The sequence below is a fragment of the Anomaloglossus baeobatrachus genome, chromosome 6, assembly GCF_048569485.1.
Source record: "Anomaloglossus baeobatrachus isolate aAnoBae1 chromosome 6, aAnoBae1.hap1, whole genome shotgun sequence".
Taxonomy (NCBI): Eukaryota; Metazoa; Chordata; class Amphibia; order Anura; family Aromobatidae; genus Anomaloglossus; species Anomaloglossus baeobatrachus.
In genome coordinates, this window is record NC_134358.1 from 508963890 (window position 1) to 508982158 (window position 18269).

General features: G+C 44.7%; 1 protein-coding gene across 8 annotated transcripts in view; it reads right to left on the bottom strand.

Annotated features, from left to right (window-relative positions):
- DIP2C (disco interacting protein 2 homolog C) overlaps positions 1-18269 on the bottom strand; it is a 655955-nt gene that overhangs the window by 83986 nt on the left and 553700 nt on the right. For all 8 annotated transcript variants that reach the window (XM_075315465.1, XM_075315466.1, XM_075315463.1 and 5 more), the window contains one exon: positions 10080-10191. In XM_075315465.1, the coding sequence (XP_075171580.1) occupies positions 10080-10191 (112 nt within the window). The remainder of the gene's footprint in view (positions 1-10079; positions 10192-18269) is intronic.

Below are 18269 nucleotides of genomic sequence, written 5' to 3' on the forward strand. Positions count from 1 at the left end.
TTTAAAATGAAACTTCGAACTGACGATAAATGTCAGAGGTGCAGCAGAGAGGGCGCAGATTTGCTTCATATGTTCTGGCCGTGCTCCTATTTAACTGCTTCGAGAAGAGATAGGCAACTTGATAGAGAGAGTATTCAATGTCGATATTCACTTGAGCCCGAAATTGGGTATCTTGGAAGTAGTAGGAGAGGAGGTAGGCCCTGCTGCTACACAACTGGCAATAATCGAAAAATTCTGTATCAGACTAGGAAAACGATTGCTAGACACTTGTTGTTGGCCGCTAGCCCACCTGGGATGTCCGAGATAATTGCCAGCCTAAATAATACTATTTTAATGGAGAAAAGAATATATATATATATATATATATATATATATATATTCTTTTCTCCATTAAAATATATATATATATATATATATATATATATATATATATATATGTATATAAATATATAAATAAATAAATAAATAAAGAGGGCCATTCCTAAGTTCGGTAACCAATGAGGTGAGTGGATCTGAAGTCCTTCTGTGGTTTCTGATGAGCTTACCAGCGATCTGCTCTGACCTACAAGCGGGGTGATGTGTGGCCTAGTAACCCCTTCCTACCCATCCCTGTGTTGTAATATTGTGTAATATGAATGTATGAAAAAAAAAAAGTTTTATTACTTGCATGTTCCCTATGTAAATGATCAGAGAGTCTAGTCCCCAGAGCGTCTCATCGCCCCGTGGGTGTTTGCATGCTTTCCGTGGTATCACACCCCTGTGAGTGTGATACTATGGATTTACATGAGTGACGCACCGTCGCTCCTTGAGATTCCACGCGTGCGCGCTTATCATTTTCGCAGTCTTGTTATCCGGATACTTGCTTCTCGGCTTCAGACGCACACTGCGCATGATCAGAAGACTCATGCGGTTCCGACCATACGCAAAGCGCGTCTGAAGCCGAGAAGCAAGCACCTGGATAACAAGGCTGCGAGAATGGTGTCTCAAGTAGCGATGGTGATGTCACTCGTGTAAATTCATGGCATCACGCCCAAAGGTGCGTGATACCACGGAAAGCAGGCAAACGCACACGGGGTGAAGCAACTAGTGCCTATAATCATTTATATAGGGAACATATAAGTATTCAAACTTTTTTTATACTTTCATATCACACAATATTACAAACACAGGGATGGGTAGAAAGGGGTTTCTAGGCCACATATCACACTGCTTGTAGGTCAGAACGCATATGGGACCTGACAGGTTCCCTGTAAGGGGATAGTGGGACGGGGGGGTAAAAGGGATGGGCTGTTTTTAGTTATATAAAGAACTAGCTGTAGTACCTGGGCGTTGCCCGGGATAGTAACTATCTCTCTGTCTCTCTCCCAGTCTCTGTCTGTGTGTCGCTGTCTGTCTGTCTCTCTCCTTGTCTGTCTGTGTCTATGTCTCTGTCTGACTATTTCTATCTCGGTGTTTGTCTCATTCCCCGTCTGTCTCTTTTCCGTCTGTCTTGGTCTGTCTCTTTTCCGTCTGTCTTGGTCTGTCTCTTTTCCATCTGTCTTGGTCTGTCTCTTTTCCGTCTGTCTTGGTCTGTCTCTTTTCCGTCTGTCTTGGTCTGTCTCTTTTCCGTCTGTCTTGGTCTGTCTCTTTTCCGTCTGTCTTGGTCTGTCTCTTTTCCGTCTGTCTTGGTCTGTCTCTTTTCCGTCTGTCTTGGTCTGTCTCTTTTCCGTCTGTCTTGGTCTGTCTCTTTTCCGTCTGTCTTGGTCTGTCTCTTTTTCGTCTGTCTTGGTCTGTCTCTTTTCCGTCTGTCTTGGTCTGTCTCTTTCCAGGTCTGTCTCTTTCCCCGGCTGTCTCTTGGCCAGGTCTGTCTCTTTCCAGGTCGTCTCTTTGCCCGGCTGTCTCTTTCCAGGGCTGTCTCTTTCCAGGGCTGTCTCTTTCCAGGGCTGTCTCTTTCCCCGGCTGTCTCTTTCCAGGTCTGTCTCTTTCCAGGTCTGTCTCTTTCCAGGTCTGTCTCTTTGCCAGTCTATCTCTTTCCAGGTCTGTCTCTTTCCAGGTCTGTCTCTTTCCAGGTCTGTCTCTTTCCAGGTCTATCTCTTTGCCCGGTCTGTCTCTTTCCAGGTCTGTCTCTTTCCAGGTCTGTCTCTTTCCAGGTCTTTAGCTGGGTTTACACACTGAGACTTTCTAGCGATCCAACCTGCGATCTCAACCTGGCCGGGATCGCTACAAAGTCTCTGGTGAGCTGTCAAACAGGCAAACCTGGCCAACGACGCAACAGCGATCCGGACCTGCAGAGCGACCTAGCTGGTTGTTGGGGACGTGTCAAAGCTGCTATTTGAAAGGGAAGTCGCTGTAAAGTCCCCTTTACACACTGAAACTTTCTAGCGATGCATGCTGCACAGCGGGAAACAAAGGACCTAGGAATGGTCCTGAACGATTTGTAGCGATCACAACTTCACAGCAGGGGCCAGGTCGCTGATGTGTTTTACACACTGCAATGTCGCTGGGGAGGTCGCTGTAACGTCACAAAACCGGTGATGTTACAGCGATGTCGTTTGCGATGTTGCAGTGTGTAAAGCCACCTTTTCTCTTTCAAGGTCTGTCTCTTTGCCCGGCTGTCTCTTTGCCCGGCTGTCTCTTTGCCCGGCTGTCTCTTTGCCCGGCTGTCTCTTTGCCCGGCTGTCTCTTTGCCCGGCTGTCTCTTTGCCCGGCTGTCTCTGTCTTTCTGTCTTTTTCTGTCTCTCTATCCATCTCTCCACCGACATCATATAACCTCACGCATAAGCTTCAACTAACAGTTTATTTTGTTCCTATAGCAACCACTGACAATTGCTATTAATAGCCTATAGCTCCCACCTCCATTCAGTTTAATGGCGGCAGGATTTTAGAGACTAACTGTAAGGCACGGGGTTAAATTTTTCTGTCAAAACATAGTCTATGATGCTCCCTGGGTCACATGAGGCGTCTGTGCAAAATTTCGTGATTGTAAATGCGACGGTGTGGATTACTTTATTTTACATAAATATATACATACATACACACACACACACATAAATACATACACTGAGCTTTATATATTAGATATTGTTAACCTTGATATATATTGTATTCTGATGATGCCATGATCTGTTATGACTATATTGTGCCTAGTAAAATTTGTTTGATTTAAAAAAAAGTAGATTGGGAATCCATAAAATGACTGGCACATGGTGGAGGCATCAGTGTAAAGGTTGGTCATAAATATAAGCCTGGCTGCAGTATTCAGGAAAGATTGTAGAGGGCAGAGTTTAGTGAGAGTATGACTGAATAACAAAGAGCTTCAGTGGTGAAGACGAGAATGAATAAGGCCCCTTTCACACGTCAGTGATTCTGGTACGTTTGTGCTTTTTTTAAAACGTACCAGAATCACTGACATACGCAGACCCATTATAATCAATGGGTCTGCTCACACATCAGTGATTTTTCACTGAAGGTGTCTCCGTGCAGCGTGCATGCCACAAGTCAGTTTTTTTCTGGCATCACTGATGACCCACAGACCACACTATGGTGTGATCCGTGTGTGATCAGTGAAACACGTACCTGAAAATCACGGCCATATTAAATATTAAATATTTTCAACTTATCTTGCCTGCGATTCGCTCTGCCTGCTCCGCTCTCTGCAGTTTCTGCCTGGCTCATGAATATTCATGAGAGCAGGAAAACACGACCAGGAAGCAGCTGCTGAGAGCGGTGGGCGGACGCTGGAGACCCGAGGAATTCAGCACCATGGACAGCAGGAGCGAAGGCAGGTGAGTAATGTCCATATGCAATCACGGATCACGGATTGCACATGGACAACCCACATGTTCCGTGAATCACGGAACACGGAGGGACATGTGCGTGTTTTAAACGTCAGTGAAGAACGTCTGTATTTTTCACTGACGTGTAAAACGGGCCTAAGAGTCACTGTGTCGACATTATGATGTATAGTGTATAAGGCCTTATAAACTTCCAGAAGAAAAATCCTAGTTGAACTACTTTGTCGTTGCTATAATTCCACCAATAATAAACAGCTTCATAGTAACCAGTGTCCATTGTCTGGAGGTTCAAATGCACTTAGTTTACTGGGAGCAGCAGTCAGGAGAGAATCACAGTTTTGTTTTTTTTTTTTTACTGCAGATTCAGCACTACTCAGACTGCAGAACCCTGTATAACCTTATCCATACCATTTATTGGCAGCTTTTGGGTACAATGTCAATTGACAGAAGCTTATCAGTGCAGGTGGGGAGTGTTTTGGCAAAGAGGTACAGTTTGTTCTCTAGTGATAATATCCTGCTGATAAAACACTGATTTTATTGAAAAAAAAAACCCCACAGCGTAGAAAGTAAGAAATTTCTGTACTGTGGGCTCTGCCCCTACATCTTTCTGCTCTCAGATTACATAACACAAGCCTGCTGATCGATTCGCTTTAATATTCTTCTACAGTTAGCTTTGGAGGCCAGTCAAAATGGCAGACCGAATACTGAACACAATGTTCCTCAAATGCATATTAGACTTCTGTCTCATATCTTTTTTTCTTTTTCTTTTTTTTCTTTTTATATAGCGCTAACATATTCCGCAGCGCTTTACATACATCAGGAACACTGTCCCCATTGGGGCTCACAATCTAAATTCCCTATCTGTATGTCTTTGGAGTATGGGAGTAAACCGGAGTACCCGGAGGAAACCCACGCAAACACGGGGAGAACATACAAACTCCTTGCAGATGGTGTCCTTGGTGGGATTCGAACCCAGGACCCCAGCGCTGCAAGACTGCAGTGCTAACCACTGAGCCACCATGCCGCTCATATCTGATATGGTAAAAAGGGCTAGTTCGGGGGAAGCATGATTTCTCCTCAAGTATCTCAATAAAGCAACCCTATCCCCCCCCCAAAATGCATGTCTTTGATTATACCACTAAATCCAGATAACAAGATCCAAATAGTCAAATGGTCCAGTATGAGTTTAGAAAGTTGCAGGTGGAAAACTGTTGTAAAACACTTGAAAAGTTGCAAAGATTTTGCGCAACATGGAGATGCGCAAAAACGCTGTAACTTTTGTCGTTTTTACATCAGGTTTAAAGCAGCACCTGCAACTGGGGAGAAGCCAGGGCTGACTATAGTAGCATTTCTGGCAAGGTGCACACCACTGAGAAGATGCACCAACTTCATTTAGTGGCGGGGCATCATACACCGGTGAGCGCATTGTCACGTAGCATGCACAATGCCAGTCTTAGGCCTTGTGCGCACTAGGCGTTTTTGCCGCGTTTTTAGCGGCGGTTTTTACCGCGTTTTTGTGCTGAAAACGCAGTGACATTGCTTCCCCAGCAATGTCTATGGGTTTTCAGAAGTGCTGTTCGCACACAGCGTTTTTTTGTAGCTGCGTTTTTGTGGTGACCACAAAAATGCAGCATGTCAATTATTTCTGCGTTTTTCACCCATTGAGTTCAATGAGATGTTCAACAACGCAATGAAAAACGCATATAGCCGCGTTTCTATGACTAAAAACGCAGCTATAAACGCAAGGGGTGGGCAGTATAGTGACGTGTACAGGAAGAGGATTCCTTCTGTTGGTAAACACAGAAGCAGGAATCCTCCCGGTACCGTCACCGCTGCGTCCACCTCCCGTCCGGTGCCATGTCAGCTCCGTGCGGCGCCATGTCTGGGCGGGAGGTGGAGGCAGCGGCAAAAACAAAAGTGAACAGTAGAAAAAAAAAAATGTCATATATACTCACCTGTCTGCAGGGTCCCGGTGCCATGCCCGCTCCCACCTCCTGTCCCGGTACCGCCGCTCTGGCTGTGTGCAGTCTCCCCGGGGCAGGACCTTGCTTGCAGGACCTGGCGGTGGATCACCTGATGCAGTCACCTGACGCATCAGCTGATCGTAGTCTCGCCGTCTTTTTCGCGCCCGGCCGGCTATCAGCTGATCCTGCCGTCAGGAGACTTCATCCCCGATTACCGGCAGCTCCTGCAGCGATCGGACAGGATCAGACTCCTGTCCAATCGATCGCTCCAGGAGCTGCCGGTCATCAGCACAGCACATAAGTGAGTATTAATTTTTTTTTTTTTTGCACCGATGCATCTGCTGATTGTATAACCGGCTTTTATACAATCAGCTGATGTGTGATGGGATTCAGGCACTTGATCCTGACAGATCATCTGATCGGTATGCCTTCCAGCAAACCGATCAGATGATATTGGATCCGGATTGGACGTCGCGGGACCCTAACCCAGGATTACTGCGGAGGGGGGTTTATTTCAATAAAGATGGAGTCACTAATTGTGTTGTGTTTTTATTTCTAATAAAAATATTTTTCTGTGTTGTGTTTTTTTTTTTTATCATTACTAGAAATTCATGGTGGCCATGTCTAATATTGGCGTGACACCATGAATTTCGGGCTTAGGGCTAGCTGATAATATACAGCTAGCCCTAACTCCATTATTACCTAGCTAGCCACCCGGCTTCAGGGCAGCTGGAAGAGTTGGATACAGCGCCAGAAGATGGCGCTTCTATGAAAGCGCCATTTTCTGGGGTGGCTGCGGGACTGCAATTCGCAGTGGGGGTGCCCAGAAAGCTTGGGCACCCTGCACTGTGGATTCCAATCCCCAGCTGCCTAGTTGTACCCGGCTGGACTCAAAAATTAGGCGAAGCTCACGTCATTTTTTTTTTTTAATTATTTCATGAAATTCATGAAATAATTAAAAAAAAGGGCTTCTCTATATTTTTGGTTCCCAGCCGGGTACAAATAGGCAGCTGGGGGTTGGGGGCAGCCCGTACCTGCCTGCTGTACCCGGCTAGCATACAAAAATATGGCGAAGCCCATGTCATTTTTTTTTTCTTTTTGGGCAAAAAACTGCACACTAGTGAATGGAGGATGCTGAGCCTTGTAGTTCTGCAGCTGCTGTCTGCTCTCCTGCATACACTAGTGAATGGAGGATGCTGAGCCTTGTAGTTCTCCAGCTGCTGTCTGCTCTCCTGCATACACAAGTTCTGCAGCTGTCTGCTCTCCTGCATACAATGAACATTTTGAAGAAGGAAATGACATCAGACCTTTTTTTTTTCCTTTTTTTTCATCAACAATCTTTAATGGCATTGTGCACTGATTAAAAACGCAGTGAGCAAAAACGCAGCAAAAAACGCACCAAATCGCGGCAAAAACGCATGCGTTTTTGTCGCGTTTTTTAGCCGCGGGTGCGTTTTTTGAGACAAAAACGCACATAAAAACGCAGCGTGAAAAAAACGCCTAGTGCGCACATACCCTTAGTGAATCGACACCAGAGCCTTTGACCCATACAAAATTGCAAAATTATTAAACCTGAAAATAATGAAACTGTCTGCCTATATGTAAGAGGAAAATATGTATGCCATTTACTGACGGATGTTTGTACCAGACAAACACAAATATCATTGCTTCACGGCTTATGATGTATGTGTTATTTATGGAGATCTAGCATCCTGATGTTTGCTAGACAAAACAGATGTAAATCCATGTGGTTACATCTATTAAATATTAATTAGCACACAAAAAATCTCAACAACACATTACATTAAAAAAACAGCATTATCAAAGTCACCAGCGAGGCCGCAACTGCAACTACACAGCGACCAAAGGCCCCGGCTCAGAATGGCTCCTGGTCTAGAGTCACACAGAATAACCAGTGCAGTTTTTTTTCTTTTGCCAAACCAAGGAAGGAAAAAAGATCCCCAAGAATCATGTTGTCCATCGGTCAACTGACTCAAAGTCCTAATGGTCTGGGACGAGGGAGGGCATATTAAAATGCATTACAGTTTAATCACTATCAAAGCAATTACTATTAATGGACCCACAGCTTCCACAGTCTCACAAATCTGCTGACTTAAGTAAAACCTTTACTCGGCCCATCTTTCAAATTATACATCCAAGCCCTTTACCAAACCATCCAGCTCCAAACAATTTTGTGGTTTCCTAAACAATGAGTTATCTAAAATGTTAGTACGTGGTCATCTCCCCCTGCCCAGATCACTACAAGAACCTGGTTATTGCTCTTCTCCCCTCAGTTACTTTCCTCGTCAACCTCTTGACTGGCTACTAACAATGACGTAGGTTATGTTTACCTCACATTTTAGCCACATGAAAAAAAAGCCACTAACAAATGTGATTCAGGTAGATTCACCAAATGGGCAGTTGACTTTAATGAAGCGGAAGGAGTCACGTTGTGCTCTGTCTGACCTCATTTTCGTCAATGCCCACCTTTTTGAGAAGCCCCCAAAAATTTGGTTGACTGAGTTCTTCTGCTCACCTTACAAAGGTTGACACCGCCAAAAATTAGGTCAGACAGCGCTCCCAGTGACTCCGTCTCCTTAAGTCAATGGCCCAATAGGTGGATAGAACTGAATTTCATTTTTCAGAGCTTCACATGGAAGCCCCGACAGAGCCACTGGCAAAAAACGTGATCTGAACTTGGCCTTACAAGGCTGTACATAACCTGTTCCCTTCATACATCTCTTGCCTCAGATCCAACCACCACCCCATTAGTAATCTCCAGACCCTGCAGGATTTCCTTCTTTGCTCTCCTCTTATCTGCTCCTCCAACATCTGGCTCCAAGATTTAAAGGGAACCTGTCAGGTCCTGTATACACCCAGAACCAAGAGCCGTTCTGGGTGCATATTTCTAATCCCTGCCCAATAGTCCTAGCGTAGATAAGGGGATCTTTAGAAAAAGTATTTCTAAAGATCCTATAGATATGCTAATGAAGTCAGGGAATTGTTGCAAAGGCGTTATTTCCCTTGGCTACTTGGACCCCTTAGCATGTAAGCATGCCCCCGTGGCTGTGTTAACATGCTAATAAATGCGAAGCATCAGAGGATGGTCACGCTCACCTCTCTACTGCCACCACGTCAGACTCCTGGATTCTGGCTTAGTGCACATGATCAGAAGTCCGGGGATATTCTGATCATGCATACTGAGCCAAAAACCACCAGTGGCAGCAGAGGTGACAGCGACCATGCCTCTGACCCTGCACATTCATTAGCATGAAGGGGGACGACTAGCCAAGGGAACTAACGCCCTTGCGACTAGTCCCTGGCTTCATTAGCATATCATAAAGGATCTTTTGAAATACTTTTTCTAAAGATCCCTTTATCTATGCTAGTGTATACAGGGACGGTTAGGCAGGGATTAGCAATATACAACAAAGAACTGCTCTTGGTTCTGGGTTCATATTGCACCTGACAGGTTCCCTTTAATGTTGATATCAGTAAGACAAAACAATCACTGATCTCGGGGAGACCAGCCAAAGAAAACACTACCGGCAGCCAGCAAAGGCGCTCAACACAGTGAAATCCTACGTGCATTTCCCCCTGGGAAGTATGCAAATCAAAAGGGTCCGTGGAGCATCTGTTAGGAGTCTAGACACGGAAAAAAGCCAGATATCGCTCCGGAAAGGACCTAGCGAAGGAGTGGCTCTTTTTAGGAGACCACCATATTAAGTGGCCCTTTTAGTCAATATCCAGCTCTAGACGAGTTTAAAGATATGACAATGGAAATACCAAGGCCAGGTATTATCCACAGAAAGCTGTTTCGGGGTATTGCCCCTTATCAGTGTGGAGTAGGATTCTGGCTAGGTGGGAGCAATGCCTAGTAGACCAACAAGACAAAACAATCACTGATCTCGGGGAGACCAGCCAGAGAAAACCCTGCCGGCAGCCAGCGAGGGCGCTCAATACATTGAAATCCTAGGTGCATTGCATTGTGGCCTCCTAAAAAGAGCCACTCCTTGGCTGGGTTCTTCCCGGAGGGATATCTGGCTATTTTCCGTGTTGAGACTCCTAACAGAGGCTCCACGGACCCTTTTGATTTGTAATGTTGATATCAGTGACAGAGGAAGCATCTAGAATCTTTTACAACTAACATTTCAGTAATGTGCAATATAGAAACAATTCGAAACAATAATGCAGGATTAATTCATCAATTATGAATTTTCCAAACTGGTGTATTACACCAGAATTATAATTACCAGCTGACAATCTTGTAGATCCAAGTACAGTTTACTCATGTCTAAATAAAGAAAGAAAAAAAAACGGATTTCGTAGCGAGCATTCTCACCAGTATCCAGGATCGGAGGCCACGTTCTGATATCGACGGCCGCTGCTGCTTCTCTTGACCGTAACAGTTTGCAAATGAGTTGCGTCGTCATTAAGCAGGCAGAACGACTCACCTGGGAGACAAGGAGGAAGACAATGAGGAAATAATTATGTCTGCTTCCAACCTAACAAATGTAGAAGTGTTCTACTCTCCTCGGGGGTTTCTGAAACCAGAATAATCTTCTAAAACACAAGTTCAACGAATGTCATGTTTTAATATTTTGTCTTTTGTGTAATAAACACTATGTTGTGGAAGTCTGTTATCGTTATCAGAGCTAAATGAGCCAGGACTTGCCAAGACATGGAAAGAACATCAAGCAAAAGCAAACTAGAACTTATTCACAATAGCCATCAAACGTGTAGAGAGGTAAAATGCATTTTGTCATACAATATTCCAAAAATATTACACTCACATGAATGAATTAAGATCTTAAGCAGTGAATGAATTTGTATATATCCAGTTTTAGAGACCAGCTAACTGGGAATCTAACTAGGGCCCAATTTTTGGAATGGAATCCTAAAAGCATCATATAACGTAATAAAATACAATAGTATATGGGGCCATTATTTGCCAACTATCCGTATATCTTGTAATGAGAACAAATAAGAACTGTCAACACAAATTATGTTCTACATTTCAACATCTTTTTATTCTCATGGGATCAAGCTGCAACCAGAGGTGTCTATTAAAGGTCTTATTGCCCTCGCTCTATTGAGGAGACACACACACACACACACACACACTCACACACACACTCACCCACACACACACACACACACTCACCAAAGTTTGGTTTATGAGCATCATATTCTATATGAAAATTAACATTGCACATCACCTGGAAACCACCAACCCCACAGTCCAACATGGTGGTGGCACCATCATGCTGTTGGGAGGCTTTTCTACAGTAGAGGCAGGGAAGCTGGTCAGAAATGATGGGAAGATGTGTGGAGCTAAATACAAGGAAATATTGGGGGAAAATCTGTTAAAGGCTGCAAAAGACTTGAGACTGGGGGCATAGGTTCAACTTCCAGCAGGACAACGACCCTAAACATCCTGCCAGAGCTACAATGGATGGTTTAGATCAAAGCATATTCATGTGTGAATGGCCCAGTCACAGCCTTGATCTAAATCCCATTAAGAATCTGTTGAAAGACTTACAAACTGCTGTTCACAGACATCTCCATCCAATATAACTGAGCTACAGCAATTTTGCAAAGAGGAATAGGCAAAAAAGATGTGCAAAGCTGGTTGAGACATCCCCCAAAAGACTTGCAGCAGTAATTGCAGCAAAAGGTGACCCTGCAAAGCACTGACTCAGGGGGTCTGAATACAAATGCACATCACAATTTTTATATTTACATTTTTCAAATATTTAGAAAACAATTATCATTTCCTTTACACTTCACAAAAAAATGCTACTTGGTGTTGGTATATCATAAAGTCCACCAATAAAATACATTTAAATTTCAGGGTAGAACATGATAAAAATGTTGAAAAGTTCACAGGACATGAATAGTTTTTCAAGGCACTGTACTTGGATTAAAATGCCATTTGAATAAGTCCAGCACACCAAATTATTTGATGGATTTTATTTACTATGCTGTAATTATGAGGGATAATAATTACTGATGGGCCTTTATATGCAATCTAGTAGTCTGAAGGAAGCACTCCTAGTTTTTTTGTAAAATGATAGTGGTCTACTAAAGTTACAGGAGCCTTTGGTATTTGGACAGGACGCATATATGGTATACTGGCCCTTAACCCCTTCACCCGTGAGACTGTTTTCACCGTCGCGACCAGGCCAAATTTTACAATCCTGACCAGTGTCAATTTATGTGATAATAACTCTGGAACGCTTCAACATATTCCAATGATTCTAACATTGTTTTTCGTGACACATGTTAGTGGTAAAATTTGATTTTATGATTTGCGTATATTTATGAAAATATCAAAAATTGTAGAAAAAATGTTGCAATTTTTGAACTCTGTATTTTTATGCCCTTAAACCAAATAGATGTAGCACACAAAATCACTAATAAATACCATTTCCCACAGGTCTACCATTTTTGAAACATAACTTTTTGTTAGGACGTTAGACGGGTGAAAACTATAAGCAAGTTTTCATTTTTACAGCAAAATTAGCAAAACCAATTTTTTTTTTTTAGGGACATCACATTTGAAGTGAATTTGACATGTCACAGAAAATACCCAAAAGAGATGCCAGTCAAAAAACTGCACCCCTCAGAGTGCTCAAAACTACTTTCAAGAAGTTTATTAACCCTTTAGGTGCTTCACAGGAATTAAAGCGATGCGGAAGAAAAAATTAAAATGCTATTTTTTCCCCACAAAATTATTGCTTTAGCCCCAATTTTTTTCATTTTTACAAAGGATAACAGGAGAAAAGGAACCACATAATTTGTTATGCAATTTTTCCTGAGTACAGCGATAGCCCATATGGGATAGAGAACTACTGTTTGGGTGCACGGCAGGGCTCGGAAGGGAAGAAGCATTATTTGAATTTTGGAGTGCAAAATTGCCTGGAAGCAATATAGAAGATAGTCAGACACCAAGTTGCGTTTGCAGAGCTGCTATTGTGCCTACAAAATGAAACACTTTAAGTGCAAGAACAGCAGAAATCCCCTCAAGTGCCAAATATTGGAAATTACAACCCTCTGGAAAATTAATCTATGGGCTCAGTGACTATCTTGTCTCTGTAAAACACACGAGTCAAACGTAATGAATGTTGCGGAATTAAAAATTGCAAATAACACCCTTGTAGTGCTCAGTACATTGTAATGCCGAGTACATTGTACCCAGCTCGTGCTTCTGGAGGCACACCCCACAAATTAAGTGGACTCTCCTCCTCACTACAACAAACATGTGGCAGTTGAATGTGGTATTGGTACATTGTGGTGCTCAGAAGAGGGGAGAACATTTTCATTTGTGAGCGAGGATTTAACTTGATTTCCTTCTGAGGTGGGAGGGCATAGCGCTTTTCCAGAGCTTTTGTGCTACCAGTATCATGTAAGCCCACTTTATTTCCAATAACAGATGATGGACCTGAGTGGGGACTTGTTTTTTTGTGGGTTCAGTTGAATGCTATTGGTGGAAATTTTGGGTACAGAACATTTTGAAGCAATTCACATTTATTCTGTTCTCTATCCTGAGCGCTTACATTTGGGTTTCCATCTAGAGCTCCCAAATTTGTGATTCAGGTAAAATATTAGACAGTTCCATTCACTAATGTGTGGGCACCGGTCCTGGATGTGAGAGCCTGAGCTCTGTTATCACTTACGCCAAGCTCCCAGCGGGTACCGTGTGGGCACAGCTCCTGTGCCCGCATGATCGCAATAATGCACATTTAGGCTATGTGCCCACGGGAGCTCGTACCTGCAGATATATCCGCAGGTACGGCCGCAGGTTTACCGCAGCTGCCCGCCGGCATCCGCAGCTATTTTTAGCGGAATAGCTGCGGTAAACCTGCGGATATTCATGCGATTTACCTTCGGACGTCCCGGCCTCTATCTCCATAGTGGAGGGCCGGGATTTCCGCAAGAAATGCTGCAGGAATATTTGACATGCAGTTATGTGCAGCATATTCCGCAGCCGCACGTATCCGCAGCGTGGACACAGTACTCCCCATGTTCCATAGGATAACATGGGGAGTGTCTGTACTTGCTGAAACCTGCGGATTTATCTGGAAAATCCAGATAAATCCGCAGGTTTTCCGCGGCAAAATCCGCAGAAACAAGCTCCCGTGGGCACATAGCCTTACATAATTTTGCGGGAACCCCTTCCCGAGCATGACAAACTTGTGCAAAATGTTGTGAAGGGGTTGAGTAACCATCATTTTCATTTTTATTTCATAAATCAGTAGTACACATGAAAACTTTATGATATATCTTATCAGCAAAATTTGCTCATTGCATCTCCTGGACTGATCTTTCACTCTCAGTTCATGGGTAAAATCCGTTTTCAGTAAAGGCAGATGATCATATTACTGAGGAAGAGACGGTTGGTGCTTTTAAAATTCTATAGAGGAGAGAGGAGCTGGAGGCAGACACATTTTGCTGAAACGACAGCTACTGTTCTCCATAGAACTTTATGAGCACAAACTGTCATCTCCTCTATCAGTAATAAGAAAGTCTCTTTTCACTGAAGACAGATTTTTACCCATGAGCTAAGAATTTTAAGTATGAATGATTAGTCCAGGAGGAGAAAAAAAAAGTGGATTTCTGTAATAATATATATCAAAACATTACCTAATTTCTTACTCTTTATCAAGAACGAAAATTAAAATGATAATTACTCTTTTAAAAACGGAACCCAACATCTAATACATGCTGCCCGAATTATGGGCTACATGTATGAGGTACTGGCTGCATGATTTCAGCCATGTGTGTTTGACTCTAAAATGCTGAAGCACTTTAGAAAAAAATACGCTGAAAGCGGCCGGGAGACTAATTGGACAGGTGGGCTCCTGGCGACTTATTCTAGCCAGATCCACCGGACTAACAGGTTGGTGTCTGTGTGCAGGTATAGGGAGGCTTTCAAAGTATGTTTATTTCTTAAATGCTGCCGGATAGATACCTGGCTGAAATCCTACAGTCATTGCCTTATACAGACTGACTGTGGTTTTGTAGCATATATCAGCTGTTAGTTTCCCTTTAATGGGGGTTATCGGGTCTAAAATGATAAGTCTGTAGTCCCTCTATGTGTCACTATATGTGAATCTGCCTGTTTCTGAGCCGGGAATGGCAGTCGCGAGACTGTAATATGCAAGTTCTTGGCCAGAATCCGACTAGTGGGCATGGGCATACAAGTGTATGGAGGGAGCGTGTCTGACTCATAGGCGCATCTGCCTAGTGAGCGCAGCCTTCCTCAATACAATTGTATTGAGCGAGGTCATGCTGACTAGTTGAGTTCTAGCCGGGAATATGCATATCACACAACTGCAGTCATGTGACCGTTGTTCCCGGCTGAGAAACCGGCAAATCCTTGCAGCACATGTGGCGCCCTGGACAAGCCAGGGGCCACACAGAACAACACAACACACCCCACACCCCCAGCAGGCACACCGAAGTCAGACACAAAACCCTTGTTGCCTTCCTCCAGGGGCTGATGTCCACACCAGGGGGTGGAGCCAGGCGGTTGGTCTCCGCCCACCGAGGAGATCACAGTCCTGGAGGCGGGAAAAGCAGACAGATTAGTTTGGAGAGAGGAAGTGAGAGGACGGAAAGTGGTAGTGGAGTAACTAACTGACAGCGTCCGGGTGTGTGGCCCGGGCGAGACAGCAAGGTTGGCAGACGGTGGTGACCGTCTGCAGGAGTGGCCTATCCGAGTTACCATAAGGACCGTGGACGGGCGGTGGCCCGGCGGTACCGGACCGGTACACAAAGAGAAGCCAGCACCATCTGGCAGGGGCCTACGGACCCCGGCAAGGCTAGGAGTCGCCGTGAAGTTGCCGAATCCGTTAGTGAAGGGAACCTCCTGGGTTTCCCAACGACCGAGTCCCGACAGAAGGCAACAGTCCAACCAAGTGAGGGAGACACCGCCACCGCCAAGGCAACCGTTTCTCAGGGCCAGAGCCTGCGGGCAAAAGGGGCTCCTCCGGCCACATCCAAGCCGGGGAGCGGGTTACCGGTGGGAACCCATTGGAACCAACTACCGTATCTAGGTGCAGGGAAAGGCAGTCATCACCAACCTGCCGGGAGGAAACAACCGCAGCCGCCTGTGGGACCCGTCCATCCAGCCGTGTGTTTTACTGAGAACTGTGTCTTCATCATTGGGCTGAGTGAGTACCACCGTGCCGTGCGGCACTGCGCTGCCCCGCGACCCTGCACCTCGCCAGGCCCCGTAACCCGCCTGCACCAACCATCCCTACCCCCATCACTGGGCCCCGGGACAAACAACCCCCTACCCACGGAGGGGAGGACTAACAACAAAGCTGCTCCCTGCACCAACCGTGGGTGGCGTCACAGACAATCAAAAGCCCCACAATCAAAATCCCCTTTTCACTCACGGGCGAGGAGCGCCGCTCGAGTCCCCGGGATCCGGCCTACCGCTAGAGCCACCGTCGAGATGCAGCAGCCGCAGCCGGACCCGAGCAGTGGGAGAGCGTCCCCTCCTCCGCCCGCGACACACACACTGTATGCGCTGAGGGGATTCACGAGTTTGCAGTCACATAGAGTGACACATAAAGGAACTGCAGACATATCCTTTTAGACCGGACAACCCTTTAAATAAATTTAATTTCCTAATGACAAAAATAGGGAGCACAAAAGAGTATCTGATGAGCATAGGTGAGGTTGTGATGGCACCGACAAGATGACATATAACCTATATATATTCTCAGGAGTAGGCTATTAGTGTTTGTCTGAATGTTTGCCAAGGACAAAACTGCTATGACAGATGATCATTTATGATTTGCTCAGAGGACCACTTTGGCAGGAGATCAAACTGCACTGCAAGCATTCATCGATCTGAGGTTCTGCTGTCATACCCTTATTACCGAGCTATAAAATATGACTCACGAGTGAGCACTGCCATGATGAACACCATCTCACTCTCTGTGGCACTAATGTACAATATAAATGCTGTAAACATTACCAATTAGGTTGGATTAAAGCAACGAGATACATTTATTTTTGTAAAAAGTTTCAAAGTTTTCTAACAGCGTCCTGTAGACTGATGACAGGACAGTGGTCACCTACAGCAAACAACGGCGCCATTATTTGAGGTTTCTACCAACATGGAAGACAATTTTCAATATGGTCCAGAGGAATCCCTGTTATGCTTTCCTAAATATACTAATAAAAGCCTACAGAGGTTCTCAGACTGTGGCTCAGGAACCGCATGAGGCTCGCAGGCCTATGATGTGTGTCTCACATTAGCTGCTGGTCTCGCCCCACACAGAGGAGCAGGTTTGATGACCATATAGCGGCTTTGGGGTTTAGAGATAATTGAAGTATGTTAAGATGGAGACTGGATGATGCTACTTGTCAGAGGAGGTGCTTGAATCTGGATGTGACTGTATGGTGGGAGCGCTTCACGTGAGAAAACTGAATGGGGGTAGACTGCCTCAATGTGATATCTATGGAAAGATTTAGATGTCATTATTCCGGTAAGGGAGGATGTTGTTGACACTTCTGTGAGGTTGGGGTGGGAGCTGGATGTGGCTTGCAACCCTGTCAAAAGCTGAATGTGGCTCTCCGGTTGTGCTCACATGAACGTATGACTCGCACGATTATCGAATCGCATCACCCGGCACGACCTGACGCTCTTCGGACAGGAGCGTGTCACCTGCAAAGAAATACAAGCAGCTGACCCTCTCCTGTCAGGAGAGAAGCCAGCCACGATGGGTGATATGATCCGATAATCGTGCAAGTCGTACGTTCATGTGAGCGCACCCTCAAGGTCAGAAAGGCTGAGGACTACTGTTCTACATTATAACAGCATGTCAGGAGCTGTATAATCATCATCAGTAACTGTGTCGAGAGTTTTTGCCCTCCTGTGGAGAACGTTAGTAATACAATCCATGCAATTTTATCATATGGCAGTTCTCCTGATAGAGAAGGTGACTCAGAGGGTAGCCATGGGATGACGAGAACCAATTTAAGATTAAATGAACCATGAATTTTAAGGTAGAAAGGAAAATTAAATAAGGTATATTGGGGTACTAATGAATTAAAACAATAAGTCAATGGAGTGCGATTTAAAACTATTGGAGGCTCTGCCAGCGAGGCAAGCAGCTCTGTTCTTCCCATCAATATGATGGAAGCCAAGAAAGAAGCCGACAGCCTGATTGGGAGTCATTGGCCTCTGTTTGAGTCTGTTGAGCAGTGTTCTAACACCCAAGACACTTGTGAACACAGGGATAATATGGTGTTAACACTATGCATGCACAGGTCTAAAAGCGGCAGTCTGGATTTGTTTTACGTGTGCTCATAGGTTTCCCACTTTAGACATGTATGGTAAATCACAATTTATGGCTGCTTCTATAATTCCCACAGACATCAATGAACTCCATTAAATAGGTTTTCCAAGCTCTAAACAGATTTCTGCAGTCACTCCATGAATCGATTCCTCTGCTGTATTCTCAGTGCGAGTGCGCAGTCACCTAATCACAGATGTGGTCACATGTTCACT